The sequence below is a fragment of the Polypterus senegalus genome, chromosome 3, assembly GCF_016835505.1.
Source record: "Polypterus senegalus isolate Bchr_013 chromosome 3, ASM1683550v1, whole genome shotgun sequence".
NCBI classification, from domain to species: Eukaryota; Metazoa; Chordata; class Cladistia; order Polypteriformes; family Polypteridae; genus Polypterus; species Polypterus senegalus.
In genome coordinates, this window is record NC_053156.1 from 32,823,628 (window position 1) to 32,845,643 (window position 22,016).

The following is a 22,016-nucleotide window of genomic DNA, read 5'->3' on the forward strand; positions in this document are numbered from 1 at the left end:
CATCTCCTCTCTAACTACGTAAATCCCAGCTTGATAACATCTTAAAAAAATAAACAAAAGGGGTTCCTAAATGATGGAGAAATTCAATACTACTACAGCTAAACTAACTTCTATCTTTCCACACACTGCTCTTTATGATAGTGCTGGACAGTGTTGATGTGTTTCATGTTGGTCGGACATGCAAGTTAGAAAGTTTGCTCTGCTCTTAATATTTCACAATACTACTACCACTACTGTAATGAGACCATCTTCATTTATGGTAGCAAAAGTTTATTAGGAGACCCATAAGTAATGTAAAACTTTAATCATTGTTGCATTGAACCACACTTGTGCTAGCACAAATTCAAGAAGGAAGACTTTCACAATTAACATGTACAACACTAATGAGGCTTGTCGAGGCCCTAGGAGGCATAAAAAAAAATTTAAATGTCGAGATTAAAGTGTTGACTTTATTCTCGACATTTCCACTTTATTCTCACCATTTATGTCGAGATTAAAGTCGACATTTATACTTTAATAGTTTATTTTGTCAGTAGAATTTCGCAAACTAAACTTCATCTTAAAATGAATGTTCAATTTACTAGATTTTATCAAACCTCGTCATTAATTAATGTAGCACATTAAATACTTTATATTAAGTGTTCCTCAACCCAGTTGTTAATCTCTATGCGCTTCTTAAACTGACTTCCTCTTGCACTGAGAGGCGCAGACAAGATCGCCGCACATTGACTTCATGATGTTCCTGCTCTAAGAATATTCAGAATACTAAGAGAAATACTTGATATCTTCTTCCGCCACCCATGTTTAATACATGCTTTAATGCATTTCATCGTGAAGAAGATATCAAGTATTTCTCTTAGTATTCTGAATGCTCTTAGAGCAGGAACATCATGAAGTCAATGTGCGGCGATCGCTGTCTGCTCCTCACAGTGCAAGAGGAAGTCAGTTGAAGAAGCGCATAGAGATTAAAAACTGGGTCGGGGTACACTTAATATAAAGCATTTAATGTACTACATTAATTAATGAAGGAGTTTGAGAAAATCTAGTAAATTGAACATTCATTTTAAGAAGTTTAGTTTGCGACATTCTACTGACAAAATAAACTATTAGAATAAAGTGTAAATGTCGACTTTAATCTCGACATAAATGGCGAGAATAAAGTGGAAATGTCGAGAATAATGTCAACATGTCGACTTTAATCTCGACATTTAGATTTTTTTTTTCTTCACTGTGTCTGTATTTTTTTTCCACCGTGGCCCTAATACGCTTCCGTAGTACGGCTTCCGTAGATAAGACATTGATGATGTAGAGGTTTTGTGTTAATAATACAGCAAGATGCATATTCACAGAGTTAAATAAACACAAATTTATTTATGATAATATCAACACTGCATCAATATATTTGTATACAACTAATTTACATGTACATTATAATTTATTGCACTGAAATATATAAATTTACAGATTCTAAAGACTAGGAAAAATTCACTGCTGCTCATGGGCATCACAAATCCAGGGCACTTGGGTAAGTTTAGGCCTATATTAAATTAAATAAATGGTAACTTTCATTTTGCGTGTCATAGTAGGGTCTTTGTATTGGCAATTGGATTGGGTTCTTGAAGAATCCAGCATTATTGTTGGGAAGTCACACTAAAGTAAAACACAAAAGGTGCCAGTGTGCAGGTACAAGCTTGAGTCTGATTCTTCTTCTTAAGCTGCACCAGTTACTTTATCTTGCATACCTAACTGTAGGTAAGTAGTTACCTTATACTCTTCACAGTTTAAATTTCATTTTATGTCATGTATCCTGATAGAGCTGGCATGGTGGCACAGATGTTGCTACTGCTACCAGGACCCAAAGCTGTATCAGTTGTCTGCTTCCTACCTGTATGGGCCTAAGCAGGTTTGTCTTCCTTTTCAGTCTCCTGAGGTTTTATTTTCTTTGGTTCATGTGTCCTTGGGTGGGTTCCTTATCTACACCTGAAGGTGCTGGGTAAGGTGCCAGCATCCTACTACATGTGAAAAATCTGAGCTCAAAAAAATCAATGGATGTATGGATGGATGGCAGAAAAGTTACACAAGTAGTCATGAAAACTAAAGCTGAATGCTCTCGTCTCACTATGAAATGTGAACCCTGAGGCTTGTCAGTCAGGAGAAGCTGCCTCAACTTGTTGTTGGCCACTGTCTTACTAATAGTGTGACTGCTCAATCTGAATTTATCTTTTGATCACGGTGGACAAATCTTCTCTCATATTCTTAATGCATTTAAACCCTTGAGATTAAACCATTACATTAAAGCATTACATTGATAACTTACGAAACAAATTATGATCAGAACTGCACTGCTAGAGCCCACCAATGTTTGTAATAATCTCCATAACGTACGACTTGGAAGATCCAAATTGTTTAGGAATGGCAGTCACATATTTAATTTTTTTTGTCCCAAAGTGTGATTACAGGTTCACCTTATTGTGCCTGTTGGAATACACTAAATGCACATGGCTGAGCAACAAACCAAAAGCAAAGCAAACTCCTTAAGTCGAGCAATTGAATATGAGATAGCATCCATCGTATGGTGCATCATATAATTGACAGAACTGAACTGTTAGTATTTGGGATTGTAGGCAGGTTGCTGGGATGGCTGGACCGTATTGAATGTTGTGGTATGGGCATTCACAATGGTCAAAGGTTGCTTCCGTTTCTTCAGTTCTCTTGCCATTTGGCACCAGTTGCAGGAGAAGCAGCAGAAGACCGTGCAGCAGTCATCACAGATGGTCCCCTGCCAAAGGCAAAATGGTAGACATTGAAATGCAAAGTCACCAAGAGAGTAGACAGAACAATACAAAGTTTTATAAAATAAAAACAGAACTGTTAATGGGCCATTATGTGCACATTTTGTCTCACTTCTGAAAGGAAGAAGTTGTAAATGCAGAGGCGTATTGCGTTGATCTTTGTGAATGTAAAATTATAAAAAAAAGAAAAAGAAGTTTATTACAATGAAAAAAGAGTTAAGCAAAAAGGAGATAAAAAGGTGACATGACTGAAGTGCTTAAAATTTATGACAGGAATAGGTCCAATGGAATGAGACCAATGGAATTTTGGACAAATGTTAGCAGGTTTGCCTCGCAGATAGGAGACCCAAGTTCGCTTCCTGAGTCCTCCATGCAAGGAGTTTGCATGTTCTCCCTGTGTCTGCATGGGTTTCCTCTGGGTACTCCGGTTTCCTCCCACAGTCCAAAGATATGCTGGTTAGGTGCATTGGTGATTCTAAAATTGTCCCTAGTGTGTGCTTGGTGTGTGGGTGTGTGTGTGCGTGTCCTGCGGTGGGCTGGCGCCCTGCCTGGAATTTGTTTCCTGCCTTGTGCCCTATGTTGGCTGGGATTGGCTCCAGCAGACCCCTGTGACCCTGTAGTTAGGATATAGTGGGTTGGATAATGGATGGATGTTAGGACGTTTTTCTTCACACAGAGAACCACAGACAAATGGAATAAGTGACCGAGTAGTGTGGTAGACTGTAGAGCTTTAGGGACCTTCAAAACTTGACATGATGTGATCTTGGAGGAATTAAGTGTATTGGACTTGTGACTTTTGTTGGGCTGAATGGCCTGTTCTTATGAAAAGTTTTGAAACGTTTTAATTACTTGAAGCGTCTTTTCCAGTGCTTTTGACTTGTTTGTGCTTAATATTGTATAGTTCAAGGACAAATGCCACAACCTTTAGTAGCTAGTACTCTCCAATAGTATTAATATATATTATTTATATAGTACTTTTTCCATGCTCAAAGTGCTAAATACTGTATGACAATACCTGAATGCCGTATCTTTCCCTCAAGGATGCTCGCATGGCTAGAGAGATGGGAGGAATTGTTAAAGGTGTAAATCCAAAAAAGTAGCCAGTCAGCGTAGGGTCGAGCAGGGGCAGACATACGCATTGGCCAAAATCATTGGCTGTCTTGCACATGAAGCACGGCAAACACCAGGTAGCGCAGCAACCTGCAAAAAAAGAAACAAAAGTGTGACAAAAAGAAAGTAAAGACCCTTTAATATTAGGAATATTTTACCACTAAAAATAAAGATTTCTTTTGTTTTGTTGCATTTCTCCTTTCAAAGAAAGAAAGAATCGACTTTTCATTAAAAAGCAATGCTATTAACATTATTCACAATAGCTTAATATTAATCAGATTTAAACAGAATGTATTTCCCTACAAGGAATGAAAAACTTGATAATTCGTTGAGTGTTTACTGTCTAAAGTTTGAAAAAGGGCTGGGAGTGCAGACAATTACGTGCAGTGCTGGAAAGGGGATGACACATTAGAAGCCCTACAGGAGAAAATTCATCCTGAGTAATGCCTGCTAAATTGGGTCACCATCAATAGGGACACTATACCCCTTTGGAAAATAAAATTTTAATGGGTGGATAGTGAAAGACCACATGTAATAGATCAGAAATTACCAACGTTGATAGGAAGCAGCAGGGAGACCTCTTTTTACAAACGGTGGATCCCAAGTAGAAGTTCTAATCGACAGGTTTACATGAGAATCGTCAAGCCCTTTATCAAGGGGCAGCAGAGAGACCAGAGGTAACTAGTGTAAGCTGTTGAAAAATTGCTCAAGGTTTCTAGTGCTGATGCTCTCCAAGGAAGTGAATATTCAGAATATTCACAGAATTAATCCCTGATGAAGGTTCACAAATTGCTGGTGGTCTAAAAGCCTTTGAGGTTTGGAGTGAGGAGGAAAAGATTTTTTCAAAAGGGGCAGAGAAAGTGGGGATCGATGTTACAGAAAAAAATATGGGATATTAGAGGAGTGTTGTCATACTTTAAAAGGAAAGTGAGTAGGGTTCTTGTTTCAAACCCTCCTATATTTGTTACTTTTTGTTAAAAACACAACTCCCTTTGGCTACTTCTAAGCATCTTTGGGGTTATTTGGGTTTGGTGACCAATTCAGAGAACTCCACTCCCTAGCATTGACAGTAAACAGACTTCTGTTGTCTTTAACAGGTTAGATAAATACAGGTAGTATTTGGGCAGTATTTAACAAAAATATGCCATCAGCCATTTAGAAATGGCAGTTATTTTTATACATGTTCCCTCATTTGCAGAGGATTAAGAGTATTTGGACATTGTGGTGGACAGCTGGGGGCTATGTTCAACCGGGACGCCTTGAGTGACCAGTAAAGGGACCATACCTCCCCTGGGACACAAGAGGGCAGCTGACCTGGCTTGTATGGGGGCCACGGGATCAGAGCATGGAAGCTCAACTCTATTGGAGCCCACAAGGGGGTGCCCAGAACATCATGGAGCCTTGGAATACAGCACTTCCGCCACACCCGCAAGTGCTGCCAGTGGGGATTCCAGACATGCCTAGGAAGTGCCGCAGGAAGGTCATAATGGACCACCTGCAGCACATCCGGGGCATGATAAAAGGGGCCGCCTCACTCCGTTGGACAAGCCGGAGTTTGGAGGAAGGAGACAGAAGGAGTGAGGGCGACAAAAGAGGAAGGAAAGATAGAGAATCTTAAGTGCATTGTGTGGTGTACAAAGAAAAGAGAGCTAAACATGTGTGTTTTGGACATTGGTGTTGTGTCTGCTGTGTACAGGGGGGCTGCATTACCACAACATTTAACTGAGAAGGTGTTTCATAGCCAGGTGGGAGAAGGTCTCTCATTATTTCATTAACTATTAAGCTGGCTGAAGGTCAGCAGTTGATTCCAAGTGAGGAATTTGCATTTGGAAGCTTTCACTGTGAACTCTCAATATGGGGTTCAAAGAGCTGTCCATGCAAGTAAAAATAGCCCATAATTAGGCAGAGAAAACAAAGCAAACCAATCAGAGAAGGAATGCACAGGTGAGCACAGCGACACCAGAATGCCTGGACAATCAAAGAAGACAAGTGTTTTAGATGACTGCTCAATTCATTCCTTGGAGAAGTTTAACCCCTTTCTCAACATTTAGCCAAACCAAGAACACTCTCTTAGGGACAGAGCTATCATTGCCAACGTCTACAATCAAGAGGACACTTCATGAAAGTAAAGACAGAGGGTTTACCACAATGAGCAAACCACCAGTCAAGCATAGGAAGGACAGATGAGACTTACCAGAAAATATTTTTTAAAAACCAGTCCAGGTTTGGAACAGTTTTTTTGGAGAAATGAAACTAAGATTAAAATGTACCAGAATGTTGAATACAGAAGGGTTATGGCACGGGCATGCGTGACTACCAATGGAAGTTGGTCACTAATGTTTATTGATGAAATGATGGCTGGGAGAAGTAGCAGGATGATTTCTGAAGTGTACAGGGCTATACCATCTGCTCAGATTCAGACAAATACTGTAAAACTGATAGAACGACACTTCATCGTAAAGATGGACAATGAGCCAAGACATACTGCAAAATCAAACCAAGGGCTTTTCAAGGCGAAGAAGTGGAATATTCTACAATGGCCAAGTCGATCAACTGACCTCAACCCAACTGGACATGCATTTCATTTGCTGAAGACAAAACTGATGACAGAATGTCCTGCGACAAGCAGTAACTGAAGACAGCTGGAGTAAAGGCCTGGCAAAGCAACAGTAGGGAGGAAACCCAGCACTTGCAGATGGCCAGGGGTTCCAAACTTCAGGCAGTCAATGACTGGAAAGAACCTTCAACCAACTATTGAAAATAATAATTACATTTACGATAATGTTTTGAGCCCCTGGAAATGGGGGGATCATGTGAAGAAGTCTTTTCTAAATGTCTCATATAATGTTTTTCTTAAATGTCTTAGATTGAAACTGTAAGGCTATACTTCATTCACATCCTGGCTGCTTCATTTCAGATCCATTGTGGTGGTGCACAGAGCTAAGATTATGAAAATTGTATCATTGTCCAGATGCTTATGGACCTAACAGTCAATAGATAGATAGATAGATAGATAGATAGATAGATAGATAGATAGATAGATAGATAGATAGATAGATAGATAGATAGATACTCACAAATGCCCAAGTCATCACAGCAGTCACAGATTCCTGTGCTCCATTCAGGGCTTTTAATAACAGTAACTTGCTGGGTAATCACAGTTTGAGGCTGGTTAAATGTTGCCATTGTGATTTCTGATATCTAAAAATGAAAGAATGGCAAAAAAGAGAACTGTCAAAGAAGCTTGTTTCACTTATTTATACACTTCCTTTATTCTCGCAGAGCATGTAGACCTATTTGACATTGAACTCCAGGTGCACCTGAAGCAATGCCACACTCTTTCATCACAATACCTTAGATCAATGTCACCCTAAAACTCTTACAAACCTAGTTCAAAAGGGAAAGGACACATATGTGGAAATAGGCTTGTCTATCTAACTCATAAATAAGCACTTGTCTTGTGTTGTATCATTACTCTCCCACCATCTCTCTCTGGCACTGCCTGCTATCTCCTGTAATTGCTAGCCAGTCTACTAAGCAAAGGAATGTATACACAATGTCACCTCTAACTACTGGAACTTATCCATCCATTAGTTGAACCTCAGATACAGCAAGAGTATTGTGCAGTTCCTTCCACTCAAGTCAATATATCTGGTAGCCCACACTCTCAAAAATGTGTGTTCTTTAATGACATTGTTGTATGGTTCCTCACTGAGCCATTACTTGAACTGTTTATTTCTGGGAAGGGTCCTTTGGATATGAATCTGGTCCTGTGGGCTTTGAAAAGGTTCCTAATATGAGGACAAAATAAATCTGTAATGTTTAGTAGGCTTCCTAAATATAGTTTTTACATCAAGGTAACCTGAAGTTAGCCTGTGTTATTGTAAACAACAAGAGTCTACTTGTTACGTATGGAACCTTTTATGTATCTAAATAAATAAAGATTCTTTCCTGAAGCTTCAAGTGGATGATTCTTTTGGAAACCAAAAATGGGTCTCCTGTGGTGTTGCTCCATAGAACCACACTGGCACCTTAATTCTTAAGAGCGTGTTCTGTGCTATAATTAAGGACATCTTTTCTTTTGCTCATTCTCCCTCTAAATTAAATACATGTGATCCACTATCCTACCTCTTTTAACCTTGTCTCAATTACATGGGAAATGCTGGTGGACCTTATCAAGTGGACATGTAAATACATAAGTATACATATATGTAATTTATTTGTACATCTTTTATATTTCCTGCAGCACCTCCCCAGAGATTGCCAACTTTTGTGAACTTAAGTTTACTGCATATATAGCCTTCTCCGCTTATATAATGAGTCAGTCCTTCTCTAACCCATTTAGTCCTGAACAGGGTCGCAGAGGGTGCTGGAGCCTATTTGAGCCAGGTTAGGGCACAAGAAAAGAACAAGGCTCTGGTCATGGTGCCAGTGCATCACAGGGCAGACACACTCACTGTCACACACACACACCCTAACCACACACTAGGGCCAATTTAGCATCACCAATCCACCTACCCTACATGTCATAGGAAACCAGAGCACCCTGTCATGTAAATACTGGGAGAACATGCAAATTCCACACTGAGGAGACCCGGGGCACAAACCCCAGTCACATTACTGCAAGACAGCAGCGCTACCACTGTGCCACCATGCTGTCCTCTTTATATAAATAAGGAAGAGAATTACATAGAATGAGATTATAAAATTAAGACTGTTAAAGGGCATGAGAAGAAATGATTATTGATCACAACTTGTATTTTATTTTTTTTATATTTTCCTCATATAGCTCATTTACCTTCACTAAATACATATCAATCATTCACTTGTCTTTGCTCATCTCTTGGTCCTAATTTTTAAACTGCACACCTTTATTACTCATACATGATCTTCAACTCATAAGTCCATTTATACAATACAATACAACACAGGTTTTGAATAGCGCACTTCACTGAATGTAGGCGCAGAGCACTGTGAACAGTTCTCAGTTAAAGCACAAGCACAGATTGTACTAATTACTAAATGCAGAACTGGGACACAAATCAATGCAGGTTTGTTAAAACACACAAAGAACACGGCAGGAACTGATAAAACTGATAATGACAAATGAATGAATTAATTAATGAACTACAGCCAGTGGACAACAGTGGCACCTAAGCTGGCCATTCAATTAGTCTTTCTGTAAACCCCTACATCTATTTGTTATTTTAAAATGTTTGCTATAAGACTGTGCCAAAATCAAACCAAGCAGCATCAGATGTTAAAGAGGAACCAACTACAGATGGATTACACTTACACCGGGTATTTTGCAGCCCCTATTAACTTAAGGAGCAAATCTTTGAGATATGGAAGGAAAAGCAGAGTATTTGAAAATCACCAGTCAATGGCTGGCCTCAAACTTGAACTCATACCCTTGGAGCTGAGGCAGAAAAGCGTTGACTATTATGCTTCACTACAGTTGTACTTCAATGTATTTTATAACTGATCCTTTAAACATTTTCAGAGTTTATCACCTCCATTGTCTTTCTTTCCAAACTGATGCCCCAGATTTCTCAAGTCTGTCTGAAAGCCAAGTATCTTTAACACACATTGCCCTTTAATTTACTATATTATTTATGAATTTATACATATATTTACCAGTTTTGCTACACATCTAAGACAAGTCCAAACTCACCAGTTACCTAACTTCTAATAATTTGATGGAACCCTTTCAGTCTGGTTTCAGAGCGCAGCCCAGCTATGAAACTACTCTGCTTCATGTAGCCAAAGATTTGCTTATGGCAGCAGACTCTGGACAAACCAGCATATTAGTTCTATTAGACCGCAATGTAGCATTTGATACAGTCAGACATGACATTCTACTGTCCAGAATGGAGAACATGCTGGGTATCTCTAGCACTGCCCTCCAGTGGTTCAAGTCCTGTCTGACTGAAAGGCAAGAGTTTGTTAACCTTGGCAACAGCAGATCCAGCTCAGTGCCAGTCACACAAGGAGTTCCTCAGGGCTCTGTCCTCGGCCCTCTTCTCTTCTGTATTTATATGCTTCCCCTTGGCCATATTATTCGTAGCTATGGACTGGGTTATCATTTTTATGCAGATGATACTCAATTTTATTTCCATGTTAAAAGTGAAACTTCATCAGGGCTTTATCAGCTCATAACTTGCTTCAGTGAAATTAAAATCAAGATGGAAAAAACTCTTTAAAATGAAATTGCAAGAAAGCTGAATTCCTGCATATTGGCACTAAGGCACAACTGAAGAAAATGAGTCTCTCTCAGTTAGTCTTGGTGATCTCATGAGACCTTCATCTAATGCAAGGAATCTTGGTGACATTTTTAATTCCTTCCTTTCTTATTCTACCAACATAAACCACCTTAAGAAACGTTTCTATTTTCACCTCTGTAACATATGCCGTGCTCACTCATTCCTCTTCTTTTCTAATGCTGAGAACTTGTCCATTATTTTATCACATTCCACATCGATTATTGTAACTCCCTACTAGCAGGTTCAGCTTCAAAATTGTCATTTGGGAACTATTTTTATTTCAGAACCACCAACATTAGCATAGCAGTTTCCATTATTAACATGGAATAATGATAACACGTTTATGATTAAGGTTTCCTGAGTGTAAAATGTTTTTTGATGCATACAATAATTCAGGCTACTTTCAAGTCTTCTTGATCTGTTAATGTCTTGCTAGTTAGCCTATTAAACATTAGAGATTTCTTTTTTTGTCAGCATACTGCACTCTTATTAATAAAGATGCCAAGGTGGTTCTTCAGAATGGGGAAACATAAGGGGTACCATATGGTATTGCTCTGAAGAACCACTCTGGCACCTTTATTTTTAAGAGAGTTTGAAGGGGACACACAGGCCATAAATCATATATCTATGTGTGTTCCTAATAAAGCAATCCAAGTGAAAGTTCTAGGAAGAGCCTTCGATTATTTAGACCTCTAATAGGCTTTAAAATAATCATGAATCGATGCTAACAAGAGTTGTGAAATAAAAATGGGTCATGATTTTAAAAGAGCTCTCGCTGCATAACACAGGTTAAGTTAAAGTTCAACTTTTCTTACTCTGTTAGTGTTCCATTAGTTAGCCTATCATACATTAAAGGTTTCAGGTTTTTTCTGCATTTTAGAAACTTCTCAAAGCACAAAGAGCCAACTTCATATGCTAAGAACTTTACATGAAATAGTTCTTTCTTTAACAATGATTCTACAAAGAACCACACAACCCAGTAAAGAACAATATAGTGCCATTTAAGAACCATTATCGTTATAGTGTAGTTTCAATTGGTGGGTTATTTTACAGTGGTTTGAGTGACTGGCCACGAGGCTGCCCCTTGTGTTGCAGTCTGGTTAGGGTCAAAGCTAATCCTAAAAAAACAGCTTAGTCACGGAATAAAGAAAATGTGACCACAGCATTCCTCTAATGTTTTTGTAACCCGGACAAACCACCTTTTATACAAAGAAACTTGAAACACCTGCCACACCTCTGAAGTTAACTGAGAAACTGCAGAAGTGACCTGCTTCTGATAATAATCTAGAAAAGAGGGCGCTGAAAAGTAAGCCATCGTCTAAATTAAAAAGAGGCAAACAAACACACTTATAATGTAAAGGTTTGATGGAGTACTGAAAGAAAAGTGCAACCAAGCAGATATAATTTTATGATGAGTCTGCAAGTGAACAGACGGGTTCATTAACATGAACTTAATGGCTAATAAGAATTGAAATTAAAAGGCATTAGCCTTTTGATTATTGTTTTTTATGCATTTCCAAAAATAAGAAAATAAATAAGAAAAGCGTGTGACTGGTAAGAAAGAAAGTTACAGAATTAGTCTTATTTTTTTTCTTCAGTTTCCTTAACACATTAATATAATATCTTTTACTTAAGACAGAGGAGAAGAGTCAGGTGGAGAATTTTGGGAATTGTCTGCATCTTAACATCAGCAAAACCAAAGAACTGGTTATTGACTTTTGCCACACCAAAGAACCTCATATGTCTGGTCACTTTCAAGGATTGGATGTTGAGGTAGTCCACTCAGGGGAAAACATTAATGTCAGGTTGGACTATGTCTTGGAATACAGAGGAACTATAGATGAAGGGGGCAGAGCAGACTCTTTCTCGTTAGGAAATGTTGGAAGGGACATTCTTCACATCTGAACACCAGTGCAGTTTTGTAAGATGTGGTGCACTGGGATAGTAACATCACTTCAAAAGAAGCATGTTGATCAATAAAGTGATTAAAAGGGCAGGAACAGTTATAGGACATACTCTGGACCCCCTGGAGATCATAGCAAAGGAGAAAATTAAAGCATAAGTGCCATGATGAACAATGCTGCACATCCTTTCTCTGACACACCAAAAAAGAAGACTTTCAGCCAATGAATCATTCAGTAGAAGTGTGTCAAGAAATACAATGTGGGCTCCTTTATGCCAACAGCAAAACATCTGTATAATGCCTCACTGGCACTGGGACAACCAAGTCAGAAGTTTTCTTCCTTTTCAGTCATTCTGGCTTCTGATCTCCTTAGCCCACCTCTTCTGTTTCCTGCCCTTAAAACTGGCTCCTCCACCATCTTGATGCAATCTATAATTAGTGTCCATTAGAGAATACATACTCATGTTTAGTTTTGGTTCAATTAAGATCTTTTAATTATACGGGGATAACTTTGGTGCCCCAAATCTTTATCCTCATTTTGTCTTGTACACTTGCTAAATAATCTATCCATCTTGACCACATAAACTGAAAGATACAGTAAGCTAACACAAATGTATGTTTCATGTTGTTTAAATGTATTTATTCGTAGGGGGTTGAGTAATGGATAGATGGATGTTTGTTTAAAAGGTTTATGTTAAAACAAATGAAGATCTATCTATCTATCTATCTATCTATCTATCTATCTATCTATCTATCTATCTATCTATCTATCTATCTATCTATCTATCTATCTATCTATCTATCTATGCATAAAGACTCCCTCCCCCTTTTTTTGTTGCATTGTTGTCCCAGGGTTCTGTTTGTTTTTTTAATAAATAATTTATTTTTTAATATAATTAATACATCAAAACATGAAAAAGTAATTTGTTTAACATTCAAAAAAACATTTTTTCGGATAGTTAAGTACATTAAGTGGAGTTGTTTTTTCGTTTTTGAATAAAACAATTTTATTTTGTGCAGCAGATTTTCATATGTGTAATTTTAGCTTGGAACGCATTCGGCAGGAACGTGATCAATAAGAACATCTGCTCAACTAGGAATGCTGACAAACCGATTAGGTGGACCACCTTACAGCAGTTTCAGTCCGGGCGGTTTTTCCAGTTTCTCCTTAGTGGAGTCTCTTCTGTTATTTTATTCAAACCGCAGAGACCAAGCAGCAGGGTACTGCTGTCATAAAGGCTAGATACTGTGATAACTAGAACTTCCAAAAGCAGCCAATACCCACTGCCTCACAATGGTATTCGCTGCCACCACCTTTTTAATTGTCGGTTGGGTCCGCACCTTAATAATCAAATACATTAAATCTCTTTAAAATACCTATTTTATTATTAAGAAATTGGGCGCCTTATACTAACAAAAGACTACAGAAGTCGCTTGCAGATCAACAATTTAGAGAACACATTAATCACTTCTAGAAATCCATTACAATAAGAGTGTGCCATGAGTTACTATTTATGAAAATCTTTGTCTTTATACTAATCGTATGCTTTGTAGCGCCAGTAAAGCTAAAATGAATGGCCTTCAATACTCTTAAAAATACTGCTTCTTTAATGGCACTTTGCTGGACTTTTGTGAAGTCCCTCGATGAAACAACTACTTGACAAAGAACCATTTCATTCTAGGATGGGTACTTTTCATAGGAATTTAGATCTTTGGGTCTTGAAAAGGTTCATAATAACTCAACAAAACAAACATCTTAAGCTTATAGAAAGCGAACTTGCGGGAAGCTAAAAGATCAAGAAAACCTAAACTTAGTCTGTGTTACTGCATGGAGAAATCGTTCTTGAAAAATCAGTAACCCACGGGTAGTTCACTAATCTGTTATAACCTATGGAATCTGTTAATGGATCAAAATAAGATCGTTCTTTCTGAGACCTTAATGTGGATAGTTTTTTTAGGAATCAGAAATGGTTCTCTTGTGGCATCGCTCAGAATAACCATTTCGGAACCTTTGTTTTTAAGAATGGTATTTTTTCAACACAGTTCTCATTATTTAGCATTATAAAATCCGTAACGACTAATATTATTCTGAAACGTACCTGTCATAATGATATACAATTTCTGAAATTTATTTTTTTGCCGCAAATCGATTATATGCACATATATAAATATATAAATACAAAAGTTCACAGTCAACAAATATTTTACTAATTGGTAGCATTAGATTTTCAAACTCGCTCAAGCCAATGCAGTTTTGATATCCCGGCAGCACTGAATGAGCAAAAAGCAAGAACCAGCTCTGGACTGGACGAAGCACCGCTTCACTCTCTCTAGGGCAAAATGAGATTAACTGGGAAATGTGGAGTAAAATCGCAGTTAAAAAAAAGATCAAACTGGTCACGAACAATATCCCGGCACTTAATACCAACACAGGACGATGAACCCGTGAGGTGGCAGGGCTGACTAATGCGCACTAAAATCCATCCATCCATTTTCTATATTCACTTATGCGGGGCAGGGTCGCACAGCAGATTTAGCCTTTCTCAGCAAGCATCGAGCGCAAAGGGGGAAACAATCTTAGGACGGGGCGCCAATTCATCTCAGGTTACGAAAGTATGTAACAACAGTGTAGTAAATATATAACTTATGAATAATAATAATAATAATAATAATAATAATAATAATAATAATAATAATAATAATAATAATAATAGATTATACGAAAAACAGAAACGCTTCCAAAGTCTTCAACCTTTTAAGTAATAGGTTCTAGTATCAATTAGTATACTACTAGAAACCTTGAATTACCTCTATCATCTGTTAATCCATTTGTAATGTAGAATAAATCAAAAGTTAGGAATAGTGTAGTCGTATATTAAATAACGCGACGATGATGATGTTGATGATGACGACGATCATATTATTATTGTTGTTGTTGTAACTGATATTTTGTTTCAGAAAATGGACGAAACTTAAATATAAATCAGAATAACCATACGAACACAGATAAAACCACCAGTTGAAGCTTAGCACTGATACCCTCATGAGATTAAATAAAGTAATAAAAAATAATACAATTAATAAAATCACATTTTAATTTCGTAAAGAATAAGAACGAAATAAGGTGATACTCAAATCCAAACATGCCTGTAGATGGTGAGGAGAGCTGACCTTACCTGCACTTGACACCCGTTAAATCTTCAGACAAGTGTAACCGGAATACGCCTCTATAGGACAGGTGACTGTTTTATATGGATCAGGGTGGAGTTTTACGTAATGATGAAAACAGGAGGAACTGGTTTCTTGAGCCAAGTCGGGGCCATCAACATGGAAAAAACTTTCCTTTATCAGTATCTCACATCTTCAGTGAAGTGTAAATAAAAAGTGCATACATTCATAAAAAGTCCAGCGTTTAAAGTGAACGCACCCGCAACTCGTGCAAAGGATTTTTGTTCCAATAAACACTTGAAAAATATGAAGTATTGTAGTACAGTATTACAAAGAATACAAGACACTTGCGTCCGTCTTTAACGTTTCTATTACGCTCACGCGTACACCCTGTTAAGTCTAAATTGTCTCAATGTATTGTTTAATGACATCATCACTTCAATAAACATTGTCTATTTCTAATCCTTCTTTTCCGTTTCCATGTTACTAGAAGAAAAAGAAATGCATCGAGGGACTCGAGGGCTTCATGTCGTCTTTAATTAATCGCAAATTCGGTGTCACAAGTTATTAGGGACTAGAGCCGCGATGTTTCAGCACAGAGATTAAGACAGGACATGACTTCGGACGGAGGGCTCCTCTCTAAGTTTTTAGCTGAACTTTTCAAAGTAAATTCAGTGCTAACAGCTGAGGAGAGCAAAACCCCTTGAGAAAATGCTGGTAAATAGGGGAGGATACGCAAACATAGATAAGAGAAATGAGTTACTTTTCAGAGTTATTTACAATACAAAAAAAAAAGTATTTTATTTTAAGGTGAATTTCACAGACATTACATGTAGCTTTAAGAAGGGCACGTTGCATCCAAATCTTTCAATAATGACATCGACATCAACTGACATGGTTAGCAGGTCCTAACACGGGTGCCTTATGTTCAGCTCAGATACTGTTTCAATATTACATGTTCTTCTTTTCTTAGAGATATTTTTGATAGTCCTTTACAAATCTCTAATAATAATTGTCATGATAGGAACATGAGTGCGCACTGTGGTGGACTTGTGTACCAAACATGGCTGGTTTGCTTCTTATGTTTGATGTTTCCATGATAAACAGTGACGCTTTGGGCTTCTAAAATGGCTGTGGAGACCCAGTGTTGCTGCTAATAGGAATATAAATTCACCACATGGAGTCCCAGCAGTCCGACATAAATAAAGTGTTTAAAACAAAAAACTGATCTACTAAAGTGAAAGGTACAGAAGAACACCTACAGCTAATAGTCACTTATTAGATTAATTCCATGTTACAGTTACCACATTTACTTTAGTAAAGGTATTTTATGTGAAAAATACTAAAATTCCAATCCATTGTTAATGGATTTGTTTTTCAAACCCTGTAATTACAGCAAGTGACCAATAATAACTCCTCAGCCATGAAGTTATACGGAGACTGATGACACTGATGCAACAGAAATAGAGCATATCAGAGGCCACTTACACACGCACAGTTATATGGGCTCTGTAATGGCATTTTATAGTTCATTACAGGATTGTGTGGTTTCTTGGTGAACTATTGCTTAAAAAAGCCCCATTTCATTCTGGGAAGGGTTCTTTGTGCTTTGAAAATGGGACTTTGCCTGTGTTTCTTGTATGCAGCAAGAGTCCTTTAAAAAGAATGACTTTTTGGTATTTCACAAATGTGTTACCATCTGTTCATGGTTATCTACTGGAGCCTGTTACAGATCTAAATAATAAAGAGTTCTTTCTGGAACTTTCTTGTGGATTGATCTTTTGCAAACTTAAAAAGTTTCCCGTATAGCATCTCTCTGAAGAACAACTCTGGCACCTTTAATTTTAGGAGTATGGAATTAAAGGAGTGCAATGACCTAAGTAATCTCTACAGGTTGACATCAATGTGAGTTTCATAGGGAGTGTCTGACGTCAATCAGACTATGCAGAGACTGAAATAAAGAGGTGTCAACTGGAAAAAAAGCATGCGGTGCGATCACAACAAGGAAACAGCACTGGAGCGGGGAGGAATGGCACTGAAGACAGAGCTATACCCTCAGCAAGTTCTCATGGATCCAAGCTCATTTTCAGTGCCTATGAAAAGTATTCACCTCCTTGGAAGCTTTCATATTTGATTGTTATGCAATAGAGGATAAAGTAATTCATGATATTGTTTTTGATGAGATAGTAATATAATTTAATCTTTGATTTACTTTTTATTACATTTTATTATGTTTCACTTTTTTACTTCTTTTATTTTTTACTATGTTGTATTATTCATTGGTATTTAAAATAGAAAGTTGTTGCGAAATTCTCAAGTAATTGATTTTCTTTCTATAATAGCTAAGAACCAAACTGTCTTCCTCCCACACCATGCATACTTTTTTTATATACCATCTCTTTAAACACAATCACTATCTCGGACTTAGGAACACCCTCACATTCTTTGAATGGCTCAGCTAAGACAGCGCGTGCCCAGCGTCAGCCACCAGAGGTTAATAAGTGAGGCAAGAATGGGGCATGGCCCCTAGTATAATATAATATAATATAATATAATATAATATAATATAATATAATATAATATAATATAATATAATATAATATAATATAATATAATCTCTATATATAAAATCCTAAGCCTAAAAGTGCAACGATTTTATGTGATGTTTTGTGTCACGCTTTAAATCGGGCTTATTTTAAAACTTACATATAATTGTTTGGTATCATTCTTTTCAGAAATTATCAAACTTTATTATGATGTTGTAAGATTTTCAGTCTCTTATTCCATTTTTAAATTATAAACTAAAATATCAAGAACTCACGTCCTGCGAGACGAGACTTTATGCCAAGACATTTAACCACAGTCGGGGCTGGAAATGAAAGACAAAGAGTAGATGACAAAGACAGCTGCTGTACAGGCTTATAAATGTTTGAAGTGCCATGCAAGATGCAGATCACGTGGCATGGCAGCAGCAGCAAGCCAGCAGCTGATCGAGCAAAGAGGAGGTAAAAAAAAAACTGTATTTGTTTCCCATTGTATCAATGTTTAAGAGGGGGCTTCAGAGGAGCGACCGCGTCTCCTTGGGGTGTGTTCAGCTCCCCTCTTCAAAACACGAGCAGCAGAGATGCAAAGTGGCTGGCGCATAACATAGGCCGGGGCATTGGCAAACGAAGCAAGCAGGGGGAAAGCCCATATAATATATCTATACTAATAAAAGGCAAAGCCCTCACTGACTGACTGACTGACTCACTCACTGACTCATCACTAATTCTCCAACTTCCCGTGTGCGTGGAAGGCTGAAATTTGGCAGGTTCATTCCTTACAGCTTCCTTACAAAAGTTGGGCAGGTTTCATTTCGAAATTCTACGCGTAATGGTCATAACTGGAACCTATTTTTCTCCATTTACTGTAATGGAGTTGAGCTCGAAAGCCGTGGGGGGCGGAGTTTCGTGTAACATCATCACGCCTCCCAGGTAATCACGTGAACTGACTGTCAACGCAGTGCGTAGAAAACCCAATTCATTTTACCCTCGCACCCCCTTGGTTTGAGAAAAGTGTATGAAAAAATATGAGGTTAACACAGAAAAAAAGATCATCAATTGAAGCTTTATGAATAATCGATTCACCATCAATAATTGTTTTGATAAAGCCATACTCAGTGTAATCCTCCTTCCATTTTATACATTTTCCGCCACTAGCCATGATTAAATGAACGATAAAAAAGTAAGAGCGAAGCGAGGGTGACTTATTCAGGCAGGCAGGCGACAGCTCAATAGCTCGAATTTGGATATAAGTGGGTTCTATTTAGTCGCCAGAAATATCTTTGTTAGGAATGGAAGTTGAATTTAGTCTTTAAATTTCTATGGTAAAGAAAAAGTTATGCAATGATGACTAAATTTAACTATATAAAGTCAAAACTTGTATATATAAAGTCATTCCCGAATATATAAAGTCAAAATCTGAGTATATAAAGACGGCGTTGGAATATTTCTGAATATATAAAGTCAACGTCAGAATATACAAACTCAGCGCTGGAATATCCATCCATTTCCCAACCCGTTCAATCCGACCACAGGGTCACGGGGGTCTGCTGGAGCCAATCCCAGCCAACACTGGGCGCAAGGCAGGAACCAATCCTGGGCAGGGCACATGCATCATTTTCAAAACATTAACTGAACAGGGTTTTTTTAATTTATTAAATGACTTTATATATTCAAGTTTTGACTTTATATATTCCAGCACTAACTTTATATATTCTGACGTTGACTTTATATATTCAAGTTTTGACTTTATATATTCGGGAATGACTTTATATATTCAAGTTTTGACTTTATATATTTTGCCGCCGACTTTATATATTCATAAAATCAATGTATTTGCCTGTTTGGCACCCCATAGTATATGTATGTATGTATATATATATATATATATATATATATATACATCCATCCATTTTCTAACCCGCTGAATCCGAATACAGGGTCACGGGGGTCTGCTGGAGCCAATCCCAGCCAACACAGGGCACAAGGCAGGAACCAATCCTGGGCAGGGTGCCAACCCACCGCAGGACACACACAAACACACCCACACACCAAGCACACACTAGGGCCAATTTAGAATCGCCAATCCACCTAACCTGCATGTCTTTGGATTGTGGGAGGAAACCGGATATATATATATATCATGTTACGTTATTATTAAAATGTTTCCTTTTCTTTTTACTTCTCCGCTGCCACGTGCGGGTATTTTGCTATATATATATATACTGTGTATATATAGATATAGATATAGATATAGATATAGATATAGATATAGATATAGATATAGATATATAGATATATATATATATATAGAAATATATATATATATAGATATATGAACAACACTCATATCAATGACAAAACAATTACATTAACAATCATGTTACGTTATTTTTAAAATTTTTCCTTTTCTTTTTCATAACTTCTTTAACACACTACTTCTCCGCTGAGAAGCACGGGTATTCTGCTAGTAATATAATATAATATAATATAATATAATATAATATAATATAATATAATATAATATAATATAATATAATATATCTCTCCCCAGTGGCATGGAGGTAATCCTAAGATGTAAAACAAAAAACATTTAACTTCTTTTAATATCGGTTGACTCTCACAATAATGAAATTTTGAAGGAAAGCTGCTGGCCAAAGCGTGCAGCTGTGGGGTTCCTGCATTCGGCTCTGGCCTGCTTCAAGAGAGTACAGAACACAATTTGACATTAAAAAGTCCTTTTGTGTTGGTCAGTGTCAAAAAACAAATTAACTTTACTGGAGTTCAAAGTTTTCTTCTTATAAAATGCACCGTCGCTGTCAGTTTGTCTGTCCCGGATTTTAAATCGACTGTAGCTCGTAAACCATTTGACCTATTGACTTCCACGTGATGTCTACTATCTGCTTTCGGGGTGATGATTGACATCCAAGGTTATTCCTATTTTTATTTTAATTTTATTTTATTGTGGAATCAACTCTCTGCAGCGGCCAGCATGGCTGCCGCGTGGCGCATGTTACGTGCGCCATTCTCATCCCTTCCACCTCCCCTACCACTTCCCCTACCTCTTCATAGCTTAAGTAATTCTTGAGGCAGATTGAAGACTTAAGTGCCAGCTTAAGTGAAAAATTAAGGAAAATGTACTAAGTAGTTGCAACACAAACACTGACTTAATCTGTTTTAACGTGAAAAGATGGCAACAAAAGAAGAGAAGAATCGGGACACTAGGATGGAGAAAAGAAGAGCTGCTCAGGAAGCAGCAAGCGCATCAACCTCTGAGCAAATGAATGCTAAATGTAGAAGTCAAGTGTATTCACTGCACTTTATCATGCAGTGCGTCATTACTGGTATGATAATAAATTGTGAAAACGTTCAAGTGGTGAAGACTATTTGTAGCAGTGCACATGATAGGCAGCAGAGTTATTGTCTTAGATAAATATCTATACAACCGACTGATGTAGCTGAGTCGGCAGTTCTCAACTTGTGGGGAGCAAAGTAACAAAACAGGGACGCGAAGATGTTAAAAAAAGAAAACAAGAATTGAAAATATGAAAAATACATCTATTAAAACCAAAACAAATTAACTTAAAATACATTCTGATACTAGAAAAATAAATAGAGTTAGATAAATGTTAAGTAGGTATAATAAAACTTGTAGCAGTGTATCGGCAGCAAAAAATACAGGAATACATTTTATTAGGGTTTCAAAAACGTTAGGGAGGCGCGATTAAAACTGTTATGATAACTCAGGTCGCAAATACTTAAAGGTTGAGAAACGCTGAGCTAAGCAATTTAAAAGTCACTTTGCTCTATGACTGTCATTTTGCGGGTCACGTGAGTGGACCATAATCAACATTTTGATAACCACTGGTCTGAAACAATGTTTCATTGTAATTTAAGAAAATCTGGTCTTTCTCACTATGTTTTGTTTTACTTTTTTTCTTCCAATGTGTTTTTTTATCAACAGCTTTCCATAAATTTATTTCCAAATGACTGTCTAAATACCGACAGGGGTGCATGTTGAAAGGTAGAGCTAAGCAGATGATTCAGGGCTGTGTGGACTTCTATACTGTTCCTTAAATACCTTGTTTCAAAGCACAAAAACAAACATACGTAAAACGACCCAACTAAGCTGAAAAAAATACATATTTTCTATTTGAATCCAAGCATCTTTTGTTTAAGTGAAGAGTAAAATAAAAATGCATGGATTTTCAAGACTAAAAAATTGCAAAGGGCAAGAGAA

General features: G+C 37.5%; 1 protein-coding gene across 1 annotated transcript; it reads right to left on the reverse strand.

The window, feature by feature from the left end:
• Positions 1-1,941: 1,941 nt before the first annotated feature.
• On the reverse strand, positions 1,942-15,335 carry LOC120524998 (cornifelin homolog). Its single transcript, XM_039746918.1, has 4 exons — positions 15,245-15,335; positions 6,980-7,103; positions 3,808-3,992; positions 1,942-2,779 (listed from the first exon to the last, which is right to left on the reverse strand). Exons 2-4 carry the CDS (start codon positions 7,086-7,088, stop codon positions 2,606-2,608), a joined length of 468 nt encoding a protein of 155 aa, XP_039602852.1. The 5' UTR covers positions 7,089-7,103; positions 15,245-15,335; the 3' UTR covers positions 1,942-2,605.
• Positions 15,336-22,016: the final 6,681 nt, after the last annotated feature.

Excerpts from the sequence above, each read along its gene's own strand:
- LOC120524998 (XM_039746918.1), bottom strand. The coding sequence starts at position 7,088 with ATGGCAACATTTAACCAGCCTCAAACTGTGATTACCCAGCAAGTTACT. Across the intron at positions 3,993-6,979 it reads CTGTGATGACTTGGGCATTT|GTTGCTGCGCTACCTGGTGT; the intron begins GTGAGTATCTAT and ends CTTTTTTTGCAG. Across the intron at positions 2,780-3,807 it reads GGGAAAGATACGGCATTCAG|GGGACCATCTGTGATGACTG; the intron begins GTATTGTCATAC and ends TGCCTTTGGCAG.